At 35.7% G+C, this 21,071-nt stretch overlaps 5 protein-coding genes across 6 annotated transcripts; 3 read left to right on the top strand and 2 right to left on the bottom strand.

Annotated features, from left to right (window-relative positions):
- Positions 1 to 18: 18 nt before the first annotated feature.
- On the bottom strand, positions 19 to 1,249 carry LOC17879211. Its single transcript, XM_006284339.2, has one exon. The coding sequence runs from the start codon at positions 866 to 868 to the stop codon at positions 110 to 112; it is 759 nt and encodes a 252-aa protein (XP_006284401.1). The 5' UTR covers positions 869 to 1,249; the 3' UTR covers positions 19 to 109.
- A 3,535-nt stretch (positions 1,250 to 4,784) lies between these two features.
- LOC17878535 (metal-nicotianamine transporter YSL1) lies at positions 4,785 to 7,587 on the top strand. 2 transcript variants are annotated; one of them, XM_006283203.2, is made up of 5 exons: positions 4,785 to 4,869; positions 4,953 to 5,342; positions 5,599 to 5,866; positions 5,952 to 6,086; positions 6,159 to 7,587. In XM_006283203.2, exons 2-5 carry the CDS (start codon positions 4,958 to 4,960, stop codon positions 7,387 to 7,389), a joined length of 2,019 nt encoding a protein of 672 aa, XP_006283265.1. In that variant the 5' UTR covers positions 4,785 to 4,869; positions 4,953 to 4,957; the 3' UTR covers positions 7,390 to 7,587. The 2 variants fall into 2 exon arrangements, with proteins under 2 accessions (XP_006283265.1, XP_023635552.1); XM_023779784.1 differs by lacking the exon at positions 4,785 to 4,869 and having other exon boundaries at positions 4,890 to 5,342.
- A 500-nt stretch (positions 7,588 to 8,087) lies between these two features.
- On the top strand, positions 8,088 to 9,173 carry LOC17880879. Its single transcript, XM_006284606.2, has 2 exons — positions 8,088 to 8,569; positions 8,703 to 9,173. Exons 1-2 carry the CDS (start codon positions 8,275 to 8,277, stop codon positions 8,879 to 8,881), a joined length of 474 nt encoding a protein of 157 aa, XP_006284668.1. The 5' UTR covers positions 8,088 to 8,274; the 3' UTR covers positions 8,882 to 9,173.
- Positions 9,174 to 10,908: 1,735 nt separating this feature from the next.
- On the bottom strand, positions 10,909 to 14,952 carry LOC17878760 (probable lysophospholipase BODYGUARD 3). Its single transcript, XM_006283532.2, has 5 exons — positions 14,479 to 14,952; positions 13,654 to 14,012; positions 13,096 to 13,424; positions 12,636 to 12,841; positions 10,909 to 11,413 (listed from the first exon to the last, which is right to left on the bottom strand). The coding sequence occupies exons 1-5, from the start codon at positions 14,748 to 14,750 to the stop codon at positions 11,089 to 11,091; spliced, it is 1,491 nt and encodes a 496-aa protein (XP_006283594.1). The 5' UTR covers positions 14,751 to 14,952; the 3' UTR covers positions 10,909 to 11,088.
- Positions 14,953 to 18,264: 3,312 nt separating this feature from the next.
- On the top strand, positions 18,265 to 20,984 carry LOC17878332 (growth-regulating factor 8). Its single transcript, XM_023779022.1, has 4 exons — positions 18,265 to 19,380; positions 19,480 to 19,653; positions 19,895 to 20,255; positions 20,348 to 20,984. Exons 1-4 carry the CDS (start codon positions 19,089 to 19,091, stop codon positions 20,808 to 20,810), a joined length of 1,290 nt encoding a protein of 429 aa, XP_023634790.1. The 5' UTR covers positions 18,265 to 19,088; the 3' UTR covers positions 20,811 to 20,984.
- The last annotated feature ends 87 nt before the right edge of the window (positions 20,985 to 21,071 follow it).

Below are 21,071 nucleotides of genomic sequence, written 5' to 3'. Positions count from 1 at the left end.
TACCTTTCAGACTCTTGTAATCAAAATCGTGGTGTTCTTTACATTATGTTCGAACGTTATTATACAATTAAGTTAAAACTGATTGAGATTACTAGAAACGAAAGATCCTCTAGAAGAAAGTTCTTGCTCTTCTTCTTCTCCGACTTGTCAAGGATTTGGTAGAGGCTTTAGACACCAAATAGCCAACACCCAAACACATAACCCAAATCCCCAAATCAACGGCCCATCCCATTCCCTCCGTCTCAGACTCCATCTCAGCCGTCCACTCAACCTCCTCCCACTCTCCATCTCCGTCGTCACATTCTTCTTCGCCGCCGCTGCACGTGCAAAAACACACACCGCCGTCGGATTCCCTCCCTTCCTCCCTCTCCTCCGGAATCTCCTCCAGACACTCGAACCCGATCCTCTGCTTCCTCCTCCGTCTATGTTTTCTCGCCATCGTGGCCGTGGCGACGTGTCCCTCGGCGGCAACAACAACCTCGGCTGTTCCTTCATCCTCCATCTCGCACTCGCACTCAAGTTTCCAGTTCTCTCCTTCGTCTTTTCTGAAGATACCTTTGACGACCCTCTCCTCACTCATGTAAACCTCGAAACGGATCCCATCCCAGACCCGGACACGTTCCCTAGACCCGTAAATGACGTCACATCCTTTGACGACCCTGTGGAGTGTGACGAAAGCAGGGGAATCGGGTCGGACCTTGGAGCCGTCGAGCTCGAAAGCAGCTTCGTTGATCCGAGGTGGGTAGAGAAGAGTGAGAGAGTCGGGTAAAGAATATCGGGTGGGCAAACCAGTGAACCGGACGAAGAAAGCTTTAACCTTTAAGCTCTCTTTCTCAACGTACCTCTCGAAATCAGTCGATCTACACATTTCTCTCTTTTTTGGGTTCTCTGTTTTACGTATTACTTTTAGATGTAAACTTGTGAAAGGATCGGCCTTTCTTTTTAGAGGGAAACATAAAGAGAGAGAGAAGGAGAAGGTGGCGAGTTGCGACTTCTGTTTTGTTTGAATTCTAGGGGTGGTGGCACGCGGTTTGGCCGCTCACGTGGACGTCTCGACGAAATTTTACTTAATTTGTTTTTTTTTTTTTGGACAAACTTAATTTGTTTATATTTTAAAGTCTTCTTGGTCAAAATCAAGACACCAAGTAATGTATATGGTGTATGGTGTGGCTTCATCATCACGCACGGTTTGCATGATTTGCATATGTCTAAAATACCAACAGCGAGCATGAAGTAGTAACGTGGTTTCTCTTCTTGAGTTGCACAATTGTGTGCAGAACTTTGCTTTGCTTCTTTGTTTGTCTTCTTCTCACAACTTGTCTACTTCCACTTCCTTGTCGTTTCCCTTGTGTTTTTTTTTTTTTTTTTTTTGAGAATTGAATACTACAATCGGACTAACAAAACAAACTAAAGAAATCAATCCAAAGCTAAATTCCAAAGCCAGTATAGGACAATTTGATTTAAGATCGTATTGACCTTAATTAGTTATACAAGATTACTCCATTCTTACAGTGATTTATTTTCTAGTAAAAGTTATACCCTTGTTAAGTAAACGAATACATTTTTTAAGTTGCATAATTTCATGATACATGTACTGATTGATGTACGTGACTGAGAATCTTAACTTTTGTTGTTGTTGTTTATTGAGAGCAGATATTTTTCTGGCGCTGTGTATAATAATGATTAGAGATATGATTTTTGTATAAAAAAAATATAAAGGTCCCCAACATGATCTTCAGCCGCTGGTTTTGGGTTCTCTTTTCAACGTCACACTTCTTTTCTTTTGCGCCATAAAAAGCCGAATTGCTTTTTTAATACGTAAAGATATCAAAGTTTATTAAAATAAACCTTAATGGGCCGGGCTTATACGCTTGGCTGATTCTCATGTTATTTTGCTAAGAATCCAAAACATGTCATGAACTATATATAATAGGGTTACCATATTCACTTTCAGCTGGATTTTTCAGTTTAATTTTAGGGAGTGTACTTAAACCCAAAATCAACTTAAGCTTAACAAAAAAAAAAAAACAGGATTGGTATCTTGTAGGTCACACTAATAGATGTAAGACATTCAGTTTTATGATTTTGGTTTTTGTAGAGTTTGACTACTATCAACATCTGATTTGTCATTTGGGCACTGCAAATTGAGTATTTTAAAAACAACAAACTGCGTAGATAGTTCGTAGTTTGTCTTTATAGGTTTCGGTCAGACACGGACTAGAGATCGACACATAAATTTTAAATTTGTTATTACTAGACTAGACGCATGTGACTGATATTTTATGCCCATCATATATATGGATTGATAGTGATAAATTACAACTTAGGGTAACATGGGCATGTAAGTAAGAACGTGGTCATTATCTCTTACATTTATTTCCCAACTAGTCACTAAATAAATAACTAAAGGCAACAACATTCCACCCGAAATAAAAACTAAGGTGAAACCAAAAGCTTAGGCGTAACATGACAATTAAAGTAAAGAATAATAGTACTACACTACTACTTGATGATAAGAATATAGTACTCGTTGATGGAAACGCTGTCGGTATAAGCGATTTGGCCGCAAACGCATAAGTTGGATGAAGAAATGAAAGAGTTAAAGACTTTTGGAGAAAGGTCAAAAAAAGTCATTGTCATAGTTTGGGGTCAATGTATGGTATAGTAGGGCTATAGAAGGATAAGTTGTGACTTTAAGAGTGAATGAGATTCTTTCTCAAATGAATGGTGTCAAGGAGTAGTATTCATTTTTTCTTCTTTCGTCTCCATCCACCTATCATTATCCCCACTCTATTTATATTTTTTGTTTTTTTCCTCCATTTTTTGATAAATAGTCGGCGAATCTAATCCCTAGTAAGACTAATCCCTATGTAATTACACGCATTCTATGTCATATTAGAAAGCAACATGTTAGTTGAAAAGTTTAAAGTGTTTTGGTTTCAGCTTTGTACCCACTATATTAGATTTTATCAATTACTATGTTTAGTTTTGTGATTAAATTTTATCTTTTTTAGTAATGATATATGTTAGGAACTTCATAATAAAAATGTGATCTAGCCTAACATAATATATGATAAAGGTATAACCAACTCATTACTAATTGAATTTGGATAGAACTTTCATGAAACATAACCCACATGCTCAAAGCACAAGCTTTAGACCACACGTAACCCATTAGTTATATGTTTTGTGTCAGTTGTCCTAATAAATTGGTTCTCTCGGATGTATTTTCTTTCCACATTTCTTTACGTTTAATTTGATTTCGTTTACATTGTTGTTCCACAATTCTTCAGGAAATTATTTAGAGATGTAACATTTGTTCCAAACTCGTTATCATATAACATCAACTACGTCATTACTCATTAGTAGTTGAAGGAAAACAAAATAAAAGTCCACACTCTCGAAGCTGGATCTCTATTCCTAAATACTGTGGAGTTATATAAAATGGACTTCATTCGTCGAATAATAATTGAGACGAAAGATTGCGTTGAAAGATAAACGAAAAAGAAAAGAAGAAAGTGAATTGTCTTTGTCGTGGCATGTGGAAGTATCGGTCTTATGGTCCATTGAGCCAGACTCGTTTAGAATCTCACTACTTTCACTATATTCACATCTATACGCGATTATAGCATCTATATACATTTCATTTTCAGTTTATTCTACAATTATGGGTTTTGGATATTCATGTCCTCATCATAAAAATGTTATAATTCTCTTAAACAAATATCAAATTTCGAATCTCTTTTAAGGTTATTGGCATGCCTACGTTACTTATATAAAATAGTTCCATAAATTAAGTCTAACATATTCATTTTTAATATAATATTTTTTGACTTCTGAATAATCAAAAAGTAATTGAGGAAGGTAATTTCGAGTTTTTTCCTTTCAGATTAATTAATTCAAAATCTGTTTTGGAGGTTTATATTAAATTATAGCAAAACTTTAAGGTACATATATAGTACAACTAGAAAAGCTCGTTATCCAAACGTGAAGAGGTTTAAAAATGATAAGTCTGAGTCGAACAAATTGGGCAATAAGACTCATAACCTTCTCAGACCGGGAACAACAACATATACGTATGTTGAATTACTTCTTTCTCCACTGTTAGTAACTTGTGTATTCTTGGTTGAAAACTAGCAATGGATTTTACATTCTTTTTTCTTTTCTTTTTTTTTTCTTTTTTTTCGGATTTTACATTCTTAATTAATGAACTTATCTATGATGAATTATCTAAAATATTCAGTGGCTTTTCACATGGACATAAACCTAGGCCAGTTTCGAAAGTTTATACTCAAAAGTCAAAACTAAGTATAATGACTATCTTTGAAAACAAATAAAAAACATCAAAGTTAAGGAGAGTGGAAATTTTATACGTAAGAGACATTTCATTACGACGATGTGATTGCGGAGACAATTTTGTTTTCAAAACCCTTGATCAAAAAGGACATTTTAAATCATTGCACCCACAAGAACCACACATTTTTCATTTGGCTGTAATAAGAATTCAAAGATTCTTACAAACAAATAAAATAACTCAGTGAAATATCATTCAATAAATGTCCTTTTAGAACAAGATGCTAACGACAATCTACTTGGCCACTTGACTTGTCTACCAAAATTTCTCCCAACCCTTTTTTGTTTTGCTCACAGAATTTGCGTTTACAACTTTGGCGTTTGTATTTTGACGGATTCGTCTACGTGGGACAATGCGCGTGTCGGACATGCGCACTTAAGAGGGTCGAGACTATGTGTTCTTTAGCTTTCTTCTATATTCTCTTCCAAACCCAAAAAAATAAAAAATATAAAGTAGTGTTTTTTGTTTATTAAACAGGTTAAAAAAAGCAGAGTTTCATATTCCTAAACATTCTGGTATGTATATAAGTATCAAAGATAACTCTTTAACTCTCCAAGAATTTTCATTTGCAAATACTCTAATATTTTTTTTCCTTCAGTTTCCATGGAAATAGAGCAGAGAAAGAACGTGAAGAGAGAAGAAGAAGAGGAAGACAACAATGGACTGTCACTACGAGAAGAAGAACATGAAACAGAGGAAGAGATGTCTGGGAGGACTATCGAACCTTGGACGAAGCAGATAACCGTGAGAGGAGTGTTAGTGAGCATAGTGATCGGAGTTGTGTTCAGTGTGATAGCTCAGAAGCTAAATCTCACGACAGGGATTGTTCCAAATCTCAACAGCTCTGCAGCTTTACTGGCTTTTGTCTTTGTCCAGACATGGACTAAGATTCTCAAGAAATCAGGATTTGTCGCCAAGCCATTCACTAGACAAGAGAACACAATGATTCAGACATCTGCTGTTGCTTGTTACGGCATTGCCGTTGGAGGTTAAGAACATAACTGCTTTTATTTCTTCCTTAGTAGTTTATTTTTCTTGGGAAACAAGTAAAGAGTCATTGGGAGGATCTGCAGAACAGTTCCATACATATTAAAATATTTGAACTTTTATATAAAACTTTTGGGTTAGTTGGGTCACAACAAAAGGGTTGATATTGCTATTGCTTTTGCTTTTTGGGATATAAAATCTAAGTTGTGAAATTTTGATTTAAAATAATTTGAGTATTCTTTTTTTTCACTTTTCAGGTGGGTTTGCTTCTTATCTTCTGGGGTTAAATCATAAGACATATGTGTTGTCTGGTGTGAACTTGGAAGGTAATTCTGAGAAGAGTGTGAAAGAACCAGGGCTTGGTTGGATGACTGCTTATCTTTTTGTTGTCTGTTTCATCGGTCTTTTCGTCTTGATCCCTCTCCGGAAGGTTATGATTATTGATCTAAAGTTAACATATCCGAGTGGTTTAGCTACTGCTGTTCTCATCAATGGTTTCCACACACAAGGAGATGAACAGTCCAAGTAAGTTCATTCACCTATTTTACAAAAAAAAGAGGTGATATTGCTACATAAGTGGCCTAATCTTTTAGTTGGAATCGGTTTGCAGGAAACAAGTGCGTGGTTTTATGAAATACTTCTCATTTAGTTTCTTGTGGGGTTTCTTCCAGTGGTTTTTCTCTGGTATTGAAGGTTGTGGCTTTTCTCAGTTCCCAACCTTTGGCTTGAAAGCTTGGAAACAAACGTAAGAATTAAGTTTTTAAATGAATCGAGTTTCTTGAATCATATACTAAATCATGAAATCCTTTTCTTGCAGGTTCTTTTTTGATTTCAGTATGACATTTGTGGGAGCAGGAATGATCTGTTCACATTTGGTTAACCTTTCTTTGCTTTTAGGAGCTATCCTCTCTTATGGCTTAATGTGGCCTCTTCTTGATAAACTCAAAGGCTCTTGGTTCCCTGAGAATCTCGACGAACACAACATGAAAAGCATATACGGCTACAAAGTCTTCTTATCCGTAGCTCTAATCCTTGGTGACGGTCTCTACACTTTCGTTAAGATCCTCTTTGTCACCATTGTCAATATCAACGCAAGATTGAAGAACAAACCTAATGATCTTGATGACGTGGATCACAAGAGAAAAAGGAAAGACCTCAAGGAAGATGAGAATTTCCTCAGGGACAAAATCCCGATGTGGATCGGAGTTGCCGGATATCTTAGCTTTGCTGCGGTCTCAACCGTCGTGGTTCCTCTGATATTTCCTCAGCTCAAATGGTATTACGTTATTGTAGCTTACATTTTCGCGCCTTCTCTAGCGTTCTGTAACGCTTATGGAGCTGGACTTACAGACATTAACATGGCTTATAACTACGGAAAAATCGGTCTTTTCGTTATCGCGGCTGTGACGGGTAGAGAGAACGGAGTTGTAGCCGGACTCGCTGGCTGTGGACTGATCAAATCAGTTGTTTCGGTTTCTTGTATTTTGATGCAAGATTTCAAGACGGCTCATTACACGATGACGTCACCTAAGGCTATGTTCGCTAGCCAAATGATCGGGACAGTCGTTGGATGCATCGTGACGCCTTTGAGTTTCTTTCTGTTCTACAAAGCGTTCGACGTTGGAAACCCTAACGGTGAATTCAAGGCTCCTTACGCTTTGATTTACAGAAACATGGCGATTCTTGGGGTGCAAGGCTTCTCTGCTCTGCCTCTTCACTGTCTCCAAATGTGTTACGGGTTTTTTGGGTTTGCTGTTTTGGTCAACGTCGTCAGAGATCTTACGCCAGCAAAGATTGGAAGGTTCATGCCACTTCCGACGGCGATGGCGGTTCCGTTCCTGGTCGGAGCTTATTTCGCGATCGACATGTGTGTAGGGACTTTGATTGTGTTTGTTTGGGAGAAGATGAATCGGAAGAAAGCAGAGGTTATGGTTCCGGCGGTGGCTTCAGGGCTAATCTGCGGTGAAGGGCTTTGGACTTTACCTGCGGCGGTGCTTGCACTTGCCGGAGTAAAGCCTCCGATATGTATGAAGTTCTTAGCTTCATAAGATCAGTCAAAGAAGAGAACAAAAAGAGACTTATGATGTTAGAGTAGTTAGAAGACGTCAGGGATTATTATTATAAAATCATCCTAATCTTAGAATAATAAGAAAGCTTATGAGTTATGAACAAGAACATCTCTTTTTTTTTTCTAGGAATCAAGAGTAAAATTAAATCTACTTATATGGAATCGTTGTTTCATGATACTTCGTGCTCTGTTTTTTGTTTGTTTGTTGGTATAATTTGTTTAACACATCTTGATTTGTTTAATTTCCGGTTATCAGCACATTATAAGTTCGGTTATCTTCAATTAGTTTATTTCGAAAAGTTATGGGCTTAGCCCATATATAATTACACCTTGGTGTAATAAAATCTAGTAAATTCAGCTATATCAAAACCAAATAATTTCTTTTGTATGGAATTAAATAACACTAGATTTCAGTTTAAAATTTATTACTGGGATAAGATTCTGCTACGAGATTCTATTCAATAAAATGCCTAATACAATAATCATATTTTAGTAATAAAATGCCATAATTCTAAGAAAGTCAAGATATAAGTTGACTATTCTAAAAATCAAATATATATGTGCTTAATTGCTTTGACCAAAGAAAACAATATATATATGGGTAATTAGGTGAACAAACAAAAACCACACGAAAGTAACAAGAGAGAGAATTAGGCAAACAAATAAATGAATCACACAACCCACCGTTCAACCACCAACCCCATATTCTAATATCTTCATATCTTCTTCTTTTTATTTCGTTAAAAGTTTATATATCTTCCAAAATCCTTAGCACAAAAACACTATTTATATTCCTCTTCATATCTTGAAGAAAACATTACTTTTTTGTTGTTTTTGTTAATTCTATATCTCGTACGTAACCTAAATGGCGAGCCAAGGAGTCGTCGTTCTCGGAGGGGAGAGAGAAGGGGCAGAGATCGTGTACGGAGCGGAAGAATGTTACAAGAAATCGTTGGAGCTTCTAGAGGAGCTAGGGTTTCCAAAAGGAGTGATGCCTTTGAAGAATCTTGTGGAGTGTGGAAGAGTTATGGCCACAGGATACGTGTGGATGAAGCAAGACACTCCTTACGAGCATTTCTTCGAAGCCACCAACACTCGCGTTTCCTACGGTCTCGAGGTCACCGCCTATGTCGACAAGTGTTGTATGAAGAAGATGACAGGTACGATCTCTGATATATATATATCTATATAGTTTATGTAGATATATAGCTTTTTTTTGTGAAATGTAAATGATAATATATATAGCTTGTAATTTGTTTATGTGATATGTATTTGTGTGTTATAAATGTATAGGAGTGAAGAGTAAGCAGATGTTTATGTGGGTACCGATCGTGGAGATGAGTATGGAGGAGCCAAAGAGCAAGAAGATTTACTTCAAGACTCCTATGGGAATCGGCAAGTCTTTTCACGTTACCGCATTCATGGACGAGGAAGAGAAACGCAACTTTTACTTGGAAAATCCCAAAAATTAAACAAGTTTAATGAATTGATCTGGTTCAGATCTTATTATCATTATTACATTTTGGGTTGCTTTTTTGGTCTTTTATTTTATTTATATATATATATATATATATATATATATATATACAGTATCTTGTAAGGTTGCTCTATGCCATCAATATTAAAACTATAATATAATACATTCCCGGGATCGTTGGTTATTTTTCTTAAAAACGTTATTCATAAGTCTTTATAATTCTTTTCATTCTATTTATGTACATGAGAACTTTTTTTGTGAATAATTATATGTGAAGTAAATTTTGATTTGTGATGGAGTGGACTTATTTTCTAACTGAAAACGATCGATCGATAAAGTAAATAATTCAAATATTATATATTTCGTAATTTTTATTTATACGATTAAGTATGTAGCTAGAGGTTAATTACAATTCAGAAGTTCAGATCACAAGAAAATATATCAAATCAAATCTCGCAACCAATATATTTCTATGAGTGAAAATCACATTAACATGGAAAGACACAGTAGATGTTGAACGCAATGTTAGTAATTCGAAAACTATATACTATCAGTACTATTCGAATTTATAAAATTCCTCTGTTTTTTTTTTTTTTTATTTTTTTTTATGTCCATGAAACTGTAGAGTTTTGAATTGTTAAATCAAGATTGTGGGATAATTAGTAAATCATATAGTAGATAACACAAATAATTCCTAAACACTGAAAAAGAAGAAATCGATATATTTTGGTTCTAAGTAAAGGCCTCCGGGATAGAACGAGTGCTTTCCGATAATTCACCATCACATTTGGTTGAGCTTTAAAGTAGTGACGGAATAATATGGTTGGATGGGTCCAATACATTCATTAGTATTGGTGAGTTTGTTCAACCAATCTGACCAACTTCCAGGGAATCGTCGGCTAATTCATATGCATAAACAAAATGTATACTCCACTGAAAACAAAAAAGAAGTATATACTATAAAAAGAACTATATAACATTGATAGAAGTTTTGAGATTATAAATCTGTAAACAGTTGAAATGACATATAAACTAATTATTTTTTTACTTAGTTCATGTGATATTGTAAGAAAATTTTATGACGCTCAAATTAGAATTAAAAAAAAATATTAAATATAAGGAATAAACTATCGAATAGTTTGATATGCGATTATTTATGTTACTGTTAGTACTTAGGACTAAGTAGAGGTAGTAGTACTATAGGAATGTTGTAATTTTGATTGAATGTTGTCAGTTGAGTTGACCATATTAATTTTTCTGCCTCTGTTCACAATGAGTAATGAATTTTATACGTTGTTCTTTTGTCTTTTAGTACAAAGTGCCAAATGGTTATTGATATTGTTTTTACTTTTTACCAGGTTTAGATTTTGGTTCATCATTTTCCGAGGCAGATAAGATATAGATCACGCTTGAAAGTGAATTCTAGGATATGAAATCGTACTTGATGACAAAAAAAAAAAAGGTAAAGAAATCATACTTGTTTCGCAATGTATGTCTACTTGTTTACATTGATGATTATATGTTCTGCAAACAAAAGTAAATGGTAAACGATCTGAATTATTTATATCTTTCTTCTATTTAAAAAATTTAAATGGTTCAAGAGGGTACAAAATGTGATGTGAAAAATTGATAATGTGACATTATACATATACTTTTTGAAAAAATTGATTAAGTAATATAGCTTCGTTTAAAAAAACTTTAATTGCAACATATGTGAAAAATGTATTTTTATTATTTTATATGTTTAATTTAATAAAAAAGATTTGAAAAACAAATAAAATATCATATAAAGATTAGAGGAAATAATGAAACTAAAATATGATATTAAATCTTTATTGGAGATATTTCGGTAAAAGATAAATATTCGTTATAATTTTCTTAAATATATAATTAATTAATCTCAATGGCATTGATGGTAAATAGTGTGAAAGTCTAGGATTTATTTCAAAAATGCTTAAAAATGTTAATATAGATACGTACCTTCTATTCTATAATCCAAATTATACGTATAAAAATGAAATATCATAACAAAATAGACTCGAAAATTATTATTGCAATACTCCATTCCCTGGATTTCTCATGGTACATAAGGATTTCCTTAATTTTATAATGATAAAAACTTTTAGAATATTTTTTTTTACCAACCCCATTACATAGACAAATTGATAAATCTATCACAAATATATCATGGAATAGTATATTTTAGCAAGAAGAAGTCTTCCAAATCTCTTGGAGCTCTCTGGCAAACTCATCTTGTCTGCCAACGACCATGGTGATATGATCTTTGTGCTCAATAACCTTAACTCGCGCCCGAGGAATCCGCTGTTTAACGTTGTGGCTACACTCGACTGGGATGAGTTCGTCGTCACCTCCGTGGAAGATGGTCACGTTGCACTTTAGTTTATCTCGGACGACGTCTAGATACGTATCGAGTTTGCTTCCTGTCCCACATATAATGTTGTGTAGAGTGTGCCATGCTGCGTTGTGCGTGTGACACATGAAACCTTCTATTAAAAAGTTTACAGTCCTGGATAGAGATAAAATTAATTAGTACAATATATAATAAAACAAAATGGACTATATTCCTACATCATAGTTATTGGACTATAATTTTCACACATTAAAAAAAAGGACTATTATAAAAAATGATATATCAATTGTCTCAAATTGTTGCTGTACCTATGACTAATGACAAACTAAACAAACTTGAAAATATGTATTGAATTTTGATTTCTTTTCATTTTTACTAATAATTTCATAGTTATATTATATATTGGTTTTGGAGTCGAACTTATATTTGGTAGCACTGATCGTATGAAATTTTGTTCCATTTCCTTTATTAATTTAATTCCTAATGGTTGTTTGTATTGGTAGGATATATGAGAGCATTATCTCTAACCATTTATTTACTCTAGATTCCTAAAACGTAGAAACTACATAACAGATTCGTAAATTAAACTCTATATATATCCATTCTTGTCACTCAAATATGCCGATCAACCAACCTAGACAAACCAATTTCAATTGTTCCAAATACACATAGTCATAGTACTTAGGTAGGAATTTTAAAATTTAGCATAGTACTATAAGGTCTGAGTAGGTTGCCTAAGACTCCATTAGAGTTTTCCTCCAGTGAACGGAGATATGTACTGGCATGTCAAAACACGTGGCTCTCCATTTTTATAAAGAAAGCTCTCTATTTTTGGTGATTTGATGTAACTTGAGGAATAAGCTAACACCACGTAGAGTAGTACTATATATGTAAATTAATTTGGTGAGTAAGTTGAATTAATAATCGTAAATTGAGTAGAGACACTAACTAGCCAGCGACCAGATGCGGCTACGAATTAAATTTGTTTGTAGATTTCCATTGGAGGTGTGGTTTGGTATACTAACTAGCTACAGCAACCCTCATTTGTTCCTATCAATTAAATATACATGATGCTATGCCTACACTAATAAGAAAGTTGATGAACTTTACATACAAAATGGGAAAAATTCTAAATTTAGACTAAACCTAACTTTTGAGATCACTAGATTTCCAAAATATTCCAAACAACCGGGTTAAAAAACCACCAACATTTTACCGTCATGTATTTGATTGTGCACTAGTTAAGTATGAGAAATTGTATTATTTTCTGTTGAATGTTAAGTTTATGGATCTTAATTTTACGCTTGAAATGTGTAATATGGTTGGGTGGATTAATAAAATTAATTACGCGAAGAAAATAGTAGATAAAAATAAAAACCTGTTATTACGGGTGATGATATTTGCAAGGAATTGCCAAAGCCGGTGGTGTTTGCAGATAAGGAGACAAATGGTACGACTTACGTGTTCGTACCAACAAGCCATCGACGCTCCAAAAGCTATTGGCGGCCAAACCTTTCTCGGTGCCACCTTCTTCATCACGTACTGCCTTGGCTTCGCCTCTCCCGCCGGTACTGGATAGTATGGCTGTCCACACGTACACATGCACACGTATTGTATTAGTCCTAGTCTCCTAGACCTCACATCTCTTATTGACACAAAGTTGCGTTATTCCTTAACTTGTTCAATTTTATTCTACCTAAAACGAGTGACCAACATAAGATTCATAATTTAATGAAACTTAGTAGTCATTGTAAACTTTTATCATGTAACTTTTATATTCTGCATGCAGAGAAACCAATAAAGAAAGGTCCAAAATATGCTAAAACTAATTAAAGTACCGGAGCAAGGAGGGTAAGCGACTTGACTGAGGCCCCGTGTCTGGCAGCCAGGCTAAGCGCCAAAATGCATCCCAAAGAGTGAGCCACGATGTGGAAAGACTTCACATTGTGTTTTTGTAAGACAGATTTCTCGATCATCTCTACGTGTTCTCTCAATGTGTAGAGTGAATCAGCTGGCTTTGGACTCTTGCCGAATCCTAGAAGGTCCACGGCGAAGAGTCTATGAGCCGAGGAGGAGGCTGACAGGCTTGGAAATACCGTCTCCGTCCAAAATGCTGATGAAGATATGAAACCATGTATAAACAGAACATCCTCTTTCGCTCTTACCCCTGTTGTATTAATGATGAATCGGATTGTTTTAAAATGCAATAAAGTTGTGTAAACAATATTTTATTGACATTTTTTTTAAGCCAAAATTGCAACTCATAATACAGACGACCATTTTTATTGCCTATTTAATTTGCATCTATAACTTCCAAAGATAAAATCACTTCACATGCAACTATATGTACTAAAACCTAACATGTAAAATACTCAAATAAAGATGTGAACTTATACCATTCGGGATTTGAGTTTTGACATAGAGGGAATGATCTTTGGTAGAAGCAGAGGCCCATGATGTGCAAAACCCACAGTCACAATCCGACCATCGAGAGACATCGTTGCTCAAATTTTGCTGTCTGATTTTTCCCCGAAGCATCTCAACTACCGTGAAGTTCACCGTCAAGCTTGACTTCGTTACTGATCTACCCCTTTTGTTTTTAGTCTTCTCATGATGGCCGCTACACTCGGACCGAGTAACCTTAACGAACCGTTTATTGAGCTCGTTAACCGAGAGATTAGAGAGGTCGGATAGAACAGAAGGACGTGTGTACAGGGTCTCAGAGATATCCTCAAGCTCAATCTTGGAACGTCCGCTGCAAGAAAATCAAACGAATGTGAACTCCTAGTGAAAATATTGGCTTATTATCAATTTGAAATTAATAGAGAAACAAAAGGCATATAACATGAGTCGGCCGTCATGATATTTTATGAGAACTTGTATAAATTATATACACGTAAATATGGTAAATTTTAAGGGGAGAAAAAACAGAACAACACATGTAGTGATGCAAAACCAATTAGTTAATATATTTATTTGGGCAAATACATTTATGTAATATATAATTGTGAAATTTATTATAGGTCGGGCTCAATAAATTCGAGGTCACTGAGCTGGAAAAAAATGGACATTTTTTCCCATCTTTTATGGAAAAAAGTATTGAGTTAGTAAAATCTATTTAGACGTATTTTTATAATAAACATATACAGTACTTGGACAATTCCCTTTCTGATATTGATACATTTTGCATTAACAAAACATTTTAAAAAGGAAATTAATACCCGAGTTCTTGAAGCGGAGAAAGAGTGAGGATCTTGGATTCGCCATTATCGTGAGACAAAAGGATCTTTCCCCGAGTTGTCGTGATGGGTTCCTTGGCCGACAAGCAATAGCAAGGCTTCCACTCGGCTTCGAAGAGATAGTCAGCTGTTTTGTAGAGGAAACAAAGCAAAGGATCAACGATGTCTAAGACGCAGAACACGAGGAAGCTTACGGCTTCGTTTAGCCATGCCCCTGCTACGGTCGCTGCTCTTCTTATCTTCATCGCAGCCATGGCTCAACAACGCTTAGAGATGTTCGATACACAAATGTTCTTTATATACTTGAGGTATAAGAAGGGAGATCCGTGAGGAAGACAAGTTGTGTAATTGGGTAATGTCTTTTATATAATATATGTAGACCTCGCTCTCTCTGTCTATCTTTCTCTCTCTCTCGCTCTCTCTATTTGAGAGTTGAGAATACGGAGAAAAACAAGAATCTGAGGTTTGTATCAATGTATATGGATGTGTTATATGGTTAATATATATGTAATATGATGTCATGAGGACGTGAGATATTATTATTGTTGATCAAGATAGTCTAAAATTACTACATAAGGTCACGGGATCCACCGGTTAGACCGGTCTGGTATTAAAAACATTGGCTAAATAACATGTGGCTGTGAGTTAACTGTAACACTACTCCTTATATGGATATGTCGAAAAATCAATGTATGTTGATAGGAAGATGGCGAATTTATTGCATTTTAACTTTTTATATATATATTTCCATATATAGAGAGAAATTATGGAACGTAAAAATAAAAAAGGAAATACATTTTGCTGCAAACAATTTCCGAAGGTTCCATATAGTAAAGCGTGTAAGAGAAACTATATGTTGTAGTATATTTTGTTAACTTGTGAATGAAGTTGGGAGTGACAAAATTGGGAGATTCTTGTTTATTCTATCTATATAGTAGATGATGTACACAATTGTATCAAAAAGATATCATTCTCTAGGTATGTATCATATGCAAACACAATTTATTGTTTGTCGGCAGAGAAAACATTTTTTTAACTTTCTTGATGAATGTATAAAGTTGCCAAATTCTTAAAATGAACAAAATACTTGTATGGAAAAAGACTTCGAAAATTTGATTAAGAAAAGAGGAAAATACTTAACAGTTGATAACCAAAATTTTCTATTTATATAAAAGAGTATATATATAAAAGATAAATATGAGGTTGTGTCATTAAAACGCCTAAAGAAAAAGAGGTGCGTGGTGGTTGAACCATTCTGTGAAACAGGAGAACCAGTCCATGACTTGGGGCTTTTCATCGTAGATATGATGATCATGCACGAATACTTAAGCTTTGTCGTTTATAATTATTCCATTTGAATAATTCATTTCTTGTACCTCTAAAACTTGCTAATCCATATTTTTCTTATCTAACTAGCTCGTTTTTTTCTTTGTGTTCATGACACGCAATTATGTCTATTTTCAGAAATCAACATTTTCAGAAATCAACATAGCTAGATAGAGGTTTGCAATAAACAATCTGTATCACCTTCCCTATTTTTTACACATAGCCGCTTCTCGACGTATTATGTAGTTAATTTCTTCGTAACACTTTTTTTGAAACATATCACATTCCCTACTTTTTTCCCTTCAATATACGTAATTATATCCATTGATGATAACTCAAATTCATAATTAATTCGTACCACGGAGGCAGCAACTAATACATTATACATATATACCATTATACTAGTCTTGACAAATCTAATGTATATATTAAAGATTCCTAACATTCCGGTGTTAAATAAAGAATCGACACATCTAACTGTAAAACGGTACGGATTCACGTAGGTTAAGAAAATGACATGCATGATCTTTCGGGGGTTATGATGTCTTTATATCAAATTTTCAATTCTGACGCAATATTACTATATCTGTCTTATATCAATGTAGCTCATTTGGGTATCGTACTGGATGTTACTCGTCCATGCATTTTCATATCTCTAGCTATATGCATATTTGTTTTTTGCCTTGGGCTATTTATATCTTTCCTTTTGTCCATAAAATTTGTGTTACAATTCAAAAACGTGCAAGTTTAGTTTTCCATTTGAAAGTTGTATTTTTTTGTATCAAAGTTATACTACAGTACAAAAACGTGCAAATGTATTTTTTTTTTTATATATACACTGTACATCAATTAATGGTTTAAAAATTAGTAAGAATCAGGTCCTGGTAAAACGTAACTAACCAAACCGGCATTTCCAAACCAAATCGAGGTTCGATCAACGTGGCCAAACAAAAACCTATCGGCAGAAATCGAAATTATATTTGGTCTCGGTTCGGAATCGGGTTCGGTACACCCATATATGGCGATGACTCATTCTCATTGACTCTGCCAAGCAGAACTAAAAGGTGAAAGACTTTTGAGGAAACCAAACACGCGAAAGTAAAAAGTGAAAGGTCACGTGAAAAGAAAGAAAGATTATAGGCCTATAGGCCTATATGCCTAAAAGTGTATTGGTTTTGGTTCACATTGCTTTTTATCCATAACCAAACCGTTTTTTAAAACTTTGGTTTTGCATCATATTTTCAGTTCTAACCCAACCGAATATACTACAATCTGCCGAACCAAAGTGAAAACTTTTCTCCAAACCCGAATCCAAAGAACTACAAATGTCAATCTCACCAATATTGGACTTTTTAGTAATGGGCCATTCTTGATTTAAGGTACTATTATAGCGGCCCATTTGGTCTTGAGTGAGACATTCATATATCACAGTTTTAGTAGTCATGCCATGTAGTTGTCTCAACAATTGTTAACGAGTATTCTTGTTTCAGATTGGCAGGTGTCTCAACAATCTACGTCTCGTTGGACACATGTAGAGCATCTTCTCTTGATCTGCTCGAAACTGCATAACAGAGGTTAGACCAATGCTGCATTAAGTAGGTTATATTCTCATTCGTAGGTAACATTGAAATACATATCTCAGACTCGATTCCAGAGTACGGAATCACTATTGAAACAGCTAGCCTCGGGCACTACATTTTGGAACATGTTTGTGATACTGTCTCTTGTTCCTAAATTTTAAAACAGTCGGGTTTCACTTTGGATTCATGTTAAAAATAGGGTGCTCTTTTAGACTTATATGTAACCACCGATGAAATTGAGCTACTACTATATGACTATCAAACAAATAAATGACCTTAATATATATAGTCCCATATGTTTTGACATTTGAACTTTAAGGGTGAGTGGTCCTATGTATGTTTAGGTGTATACGACAAACAAAGAAAACTAGAATTAGAAGTCATCTTTATTTCCCTTTTCTTCCACCCCCTCAATAATTACCATCATGTGTGTGATCAATGAAAGAGATGAGCTTTTTCTTTTTAACTAAATCAGAAGAAATGAGAGGAGTGGAGACATTGAAAGTAGTGGGGTCGAAAAGAGAAAGAAGGAAAAGAAATGGGGGTGAGAAATTAGTAAAATCTAAGAAAGTGACCCAAAGAGAGAAGAGAGGGGGAAGGGGTGTAAATTAGTTAGAGCATCACATCTCTCTCTCTCTCTATCTATGGTCCCCAATGAGAAGCTCTCACGGAAACCTCATATCATCATATGGGTCCTATTTACCAACACACATCTCCAAGCACCCTCTTTTAAAACGCCGTTGCTTAACGGGAGAGAGAGAGAGGAGAGTCTTTAATCCTCATCCTATACATGCATGCTCTTGTTGTGTGAATGGTACGATGATGTATGTAGTTTTTGGGAAGAAGACAAAAGAGAGAGAGAAGACGTTACCTAAGGTCGAAGTAAATAATAAGATTTTTATTAGAGGCGGTGGTGTGTAGAGAGAAAGAAAGAGTTAACGGCGTTAAGTGTTGTAGGAAACGACAACGTGGGATGCTACTGGTCTGTGTCAGGGAGAAGAGAGAGAGAGAGAGTAGTAGCTGACAGTTAATGAAGATTTTTGTCTGTATTCTGAAACAAGGTCGAATGTTGGAGACTAAGGAAACAAATTTATACGCCTTTATCATGAGATGATGGCTCATGAGCCTTTCAAATAGCTGCACCACCGCTCCTCCCTCTTTCTTTTTTTTTTTTTTTTTTATATTGCCTAACCTAAATCCCCAATTTCTCTCCCCATCCTCTCATTTTTGCTTTGTTTTGTTTGAAGTGGCACTGTGAGAGAGAGATAGAAAGAGACAAATAAACAAAGAGTGTGAGCCTTTGTGTTCTTGTGTGTGTGTTTTAAGGTTTTTATTTTTATTTTCTATGTTGCAGAGATTAGGATAAGATAGAAGGCGGGTGCTTTTTCTTCTCTGTTTCTCTCTGTTTTTGTTCTTTCTTGGATTTTTTGGGTGTTGCTTGTTTGTTTTAGCTTTGAAGGATAAAGCTTTGTGTATCTCCTAGGTTTCCATTACTGAGACAAAAAAGTATAACACAAAGGATAAAGCTTTGAGAGTTGTGTTTTTCTGTTTGTGTGTGTTGTTGTGCTTTTTAATCGGGTTTTAAGGTTTGTAGAGGTGGTGTTCTCTGGTAAAAGTTGAGACTTTTTGAGTGGATATTACAGAGTCAGGAAATAGAAAGAGAGAGTTTGTGTGTGTTTTAGTTTAATGGCAACAAGAGCAGAACGTAAGGAAGATTACGTTGGTGGGTTTGGATTTGGAGTTGTTGAACATTCTCATAAAGACGTTATGGTGCTACCCCATCATCATTATCATCCATCATATTCCTCTCCTTCCTCTTCTTCCCTGTGCTACTGTTCTGCTGGTCTTGGCGATCCCATGTTCTCTGTTTCAAGCAATCAGGCATACACTTCTTCTCACAGTGATATGTTCTCCCTTGCCGGTTCCACTTCTGCTTCTGTCACTCTAGCAGATCCTTTTTACACCTTGAGCTCTTCAGGTTTCAAGTTCTAACCTTTTGCTGACTTCTGAGCTATGAAAAAATTGTAATTTTTTGTATGTTGGCTGGATGTGTGAAATTGGTTTGGATGAAATCCAGGGGAGATCGGAAGAAGTCTGAGTGAAAACGCAGGTGCAGCTTTCAGTAACGCTCAGTGGCAAGAGCTTGAGAGGCAGAAGAATATATATAAGTACATGATGGCTTCTGTTCCTGTTCCTTCCGAGCTTCTCACACCCTTTCCCAAGAGCCACCCATCAAACACTAACCCGGATGGTAAGATCTCCCTAGCTTTCACTCAAACAACTTCTGTAGGCTTCCCATTTTTGTCAAATTCTCTTGGTTACATATGTTCTTAATCACTTGTTATCATGTTTGATGCAACTAAAAATCCATTATGATGGTATTTGAATGTTCAAGTATTTTAGAAGTTTTACCTCTTAGTGGAGGCATATAAGTAAAATGTTTAGTACTTATGCTGAACACAAGAATCTGCTGTGGTCTTTGTGGATGACAGTAACAGTGGCAGTGGCAACAGGAGGTTCGTTGCAGCTGGGGATTGCTTCAAGCGCAAGCAATAACACAGCTGATCTGGAGCCATGGAGGTGCAAGAGAACGGATGGGAAGAAATGGAGATGCTCTAGAAACGTGATTCCTGATCAGAAATACTGTGAGAGACACACACACAAGAGCCGTCCTCGTTCAAGAAAGCATGTGGAATCATCTCACCAATCATCTAACCACAATGACACTCGTAACGCTAAGAATGATACTAGCCAGTTTACTAGAGCTTATCCTCAGTTTTACGGACAACCCGTAAACCAAGTCCCTGTGCTTTCTACTCTTCCATCTTCTACCTCTTCATATGATCACCACAGGTGCTTTTACTTGCATTCTTGTCAAACTTTTTAAAATCCATCCCCTTTGAAAACATGTGAAAGATTGAAACTCTTTTTGTTGATGTGTGAAGAGGATTGAGATGGTTTAGGAAAGAAGGTGATGCCATTGGAACTTTAAACCCAGAGATTCATGACGCTGTCCAGCTGAAGGATGGATCAAGCAGAGAGCTCAAACGTGGATTCGGTTATGATCTGAATTTCATGCAGAAGGAGCCAACAGTGGACCAGAGCTTTGGAGCATTGCAAAGTCTATTGAGTCTAAACCAGACACCACATAACCAAGAGACAAGGCGGTTTGTTGTAGAAGGGAAACAAGACGAAGCAATGGGAAGCTCTCTGACACTGTCAATGGCTGGAGGATCCATGGAGGAAGCAGAGGAAACAAACCAGCATCAGTGGGTTAGCCATGAAGGTCCATCATGGCTCTATTCAACAACACCAGGTGGACCATTGGCTGAAGCATTGTGTCTTGGTGTCTCCAACAACCCAAGTTCTAGTACTACTACTAGCAGCTGCAGCAGAAGCTCAAGCTAAATAAATGGCTTTAGTTGTCTTGTCTACAAAGTCAAAACCGGTTTATGATTAGAAATCATCGTTTTTAGGGATTTGTTTGAAAATCTTAGACCACCTAGCTTTTGTTTGTGTTTTGCGGTTGGATTTTGCACAAGACTAAACATGTTATTTATCGAGTTTTCACTTTATGATCGATCACTCCTTTAATGTAACAAAATTGACCAACCGAACTGATCAGTCAGAAAACGAATCAAATTGCAACTTTTCACCTTTCCCACGTTG

Source organism: Capsella rubella, unplaced genomic scaffold (assembly GCF_000375325.1).
Source record: "Capsella rubella cultivar Monte Gargano unplaced genomic scaffold, Caprub1_0 scaffold_7, whole genome shotgun sequence".
Taxonomy (NCBI): domain Eukaryota; kingdom Viridiplantae; phylum Streptophyta; class Magnoliopsida; order Brassicales; family Brassicaceae; genus Capsella; species Capsella rubella.
This window is presented reverse-complemented; position numbering and strand designations above follow the sequence as displayed.

What these genes read in the sequence shown, in the direction of transcription:
- LOC17879211 (XM_006284339.2), bottom strand. Translation starts at nt 868, where the DNA reads ATGTGTAGATCGACTGATTTCGAGAGGTACGTTGAGAAAGAGAGCTTA.
- LOC17878535 (XM_006283203.2), top strand. Translation starts at nt 4,958, where the DNA reads ATGGAAATAGAGCAGAGAAAGAACGTGAAGAGAGAAGAAGAAGAGGAA. An exon ending in TTACGGCATTGCCGTTGGAG is followed by an intron (nt 5,343 to 5,598) that starts GTTAAGAACATA and finishes TTCACTTTTCAG; the next exon opens with GTGGGTTTGCTTCTTATCTT. An exon ending in TTGAAAGCTTGGAAACAAAC is followed by an intron (nt 6,087 to 6,158) that starts GTAAGAATTAAG and finishes CTTTTCTTGCAG; the next exon opens with GTTCTTTTTTGATTTCAGTA.
- LOC17880879 (XM_006284606.2), top strand. Translation starts at nt 8,275, where the DNA reads ATGGCGAGCCAAGGAGTCGTCGTTCTCGGAGGGGAGAGAGAAGGGGCA. An exon ending in TTGTATGAAGAAGATGACAG is followed by an intron (nt 8,570 to 8,702) that starts GTACGATCTCTG and finishes ATAAATGTATAG; the next exon opens with GAGTGAAGAGTAAGCAGATG.
- LOC17878760 (XM_006283532.2), bottom strand. Translation starts at nt 14,750, where the DNA reads ATGGCTGCGATGAAGATAAGAAGAGCAGCGACCGTAGCAGGGGCATGG. An exon ending in CAAAACTCAAATCCCGAATG is followed by an intron (nt 13,425 to 13,653) that starts GTATAAGTTCAC and finishes TTAATACAACAG; the next exon opens with GGGTAAGAGCGAAAGAGGAT. An exon ending in CGCTTACCCTCCTTGCTCCG is followed by an intron (nt 12,842 to 13,095) that starts GTACTTTAATTA and finishes ACGTGTGGACAG; the next exon opens with CCATACTATCCAGTACCGGC.
- LOC17878332 (XM_023779022.1), top strand. Translation starts at nt 19,089, where the DNA reads ATGGCAACAAGAGCAGAACGTAAGGAAGATTACGTTGGTGGGTTTGGA. An exon ending in ATCAAACACTAACCCGGATG is followed by an intron (nt 19,654 to 19,894) that starts GTAAGATCTCCC and finishes TGTGGATGACAG; the next exon opens with TAACAGTGGCAGTGGCAACA. An exon ending in TCTTCATATGATCACCACAG is followed by an intron (nt 20,256 to 20,347) that starts GTGCTTTTACTT and finishes TGATGTGTGAAG; the next exon opens with AGGATTGAGATGGTTTAGGA.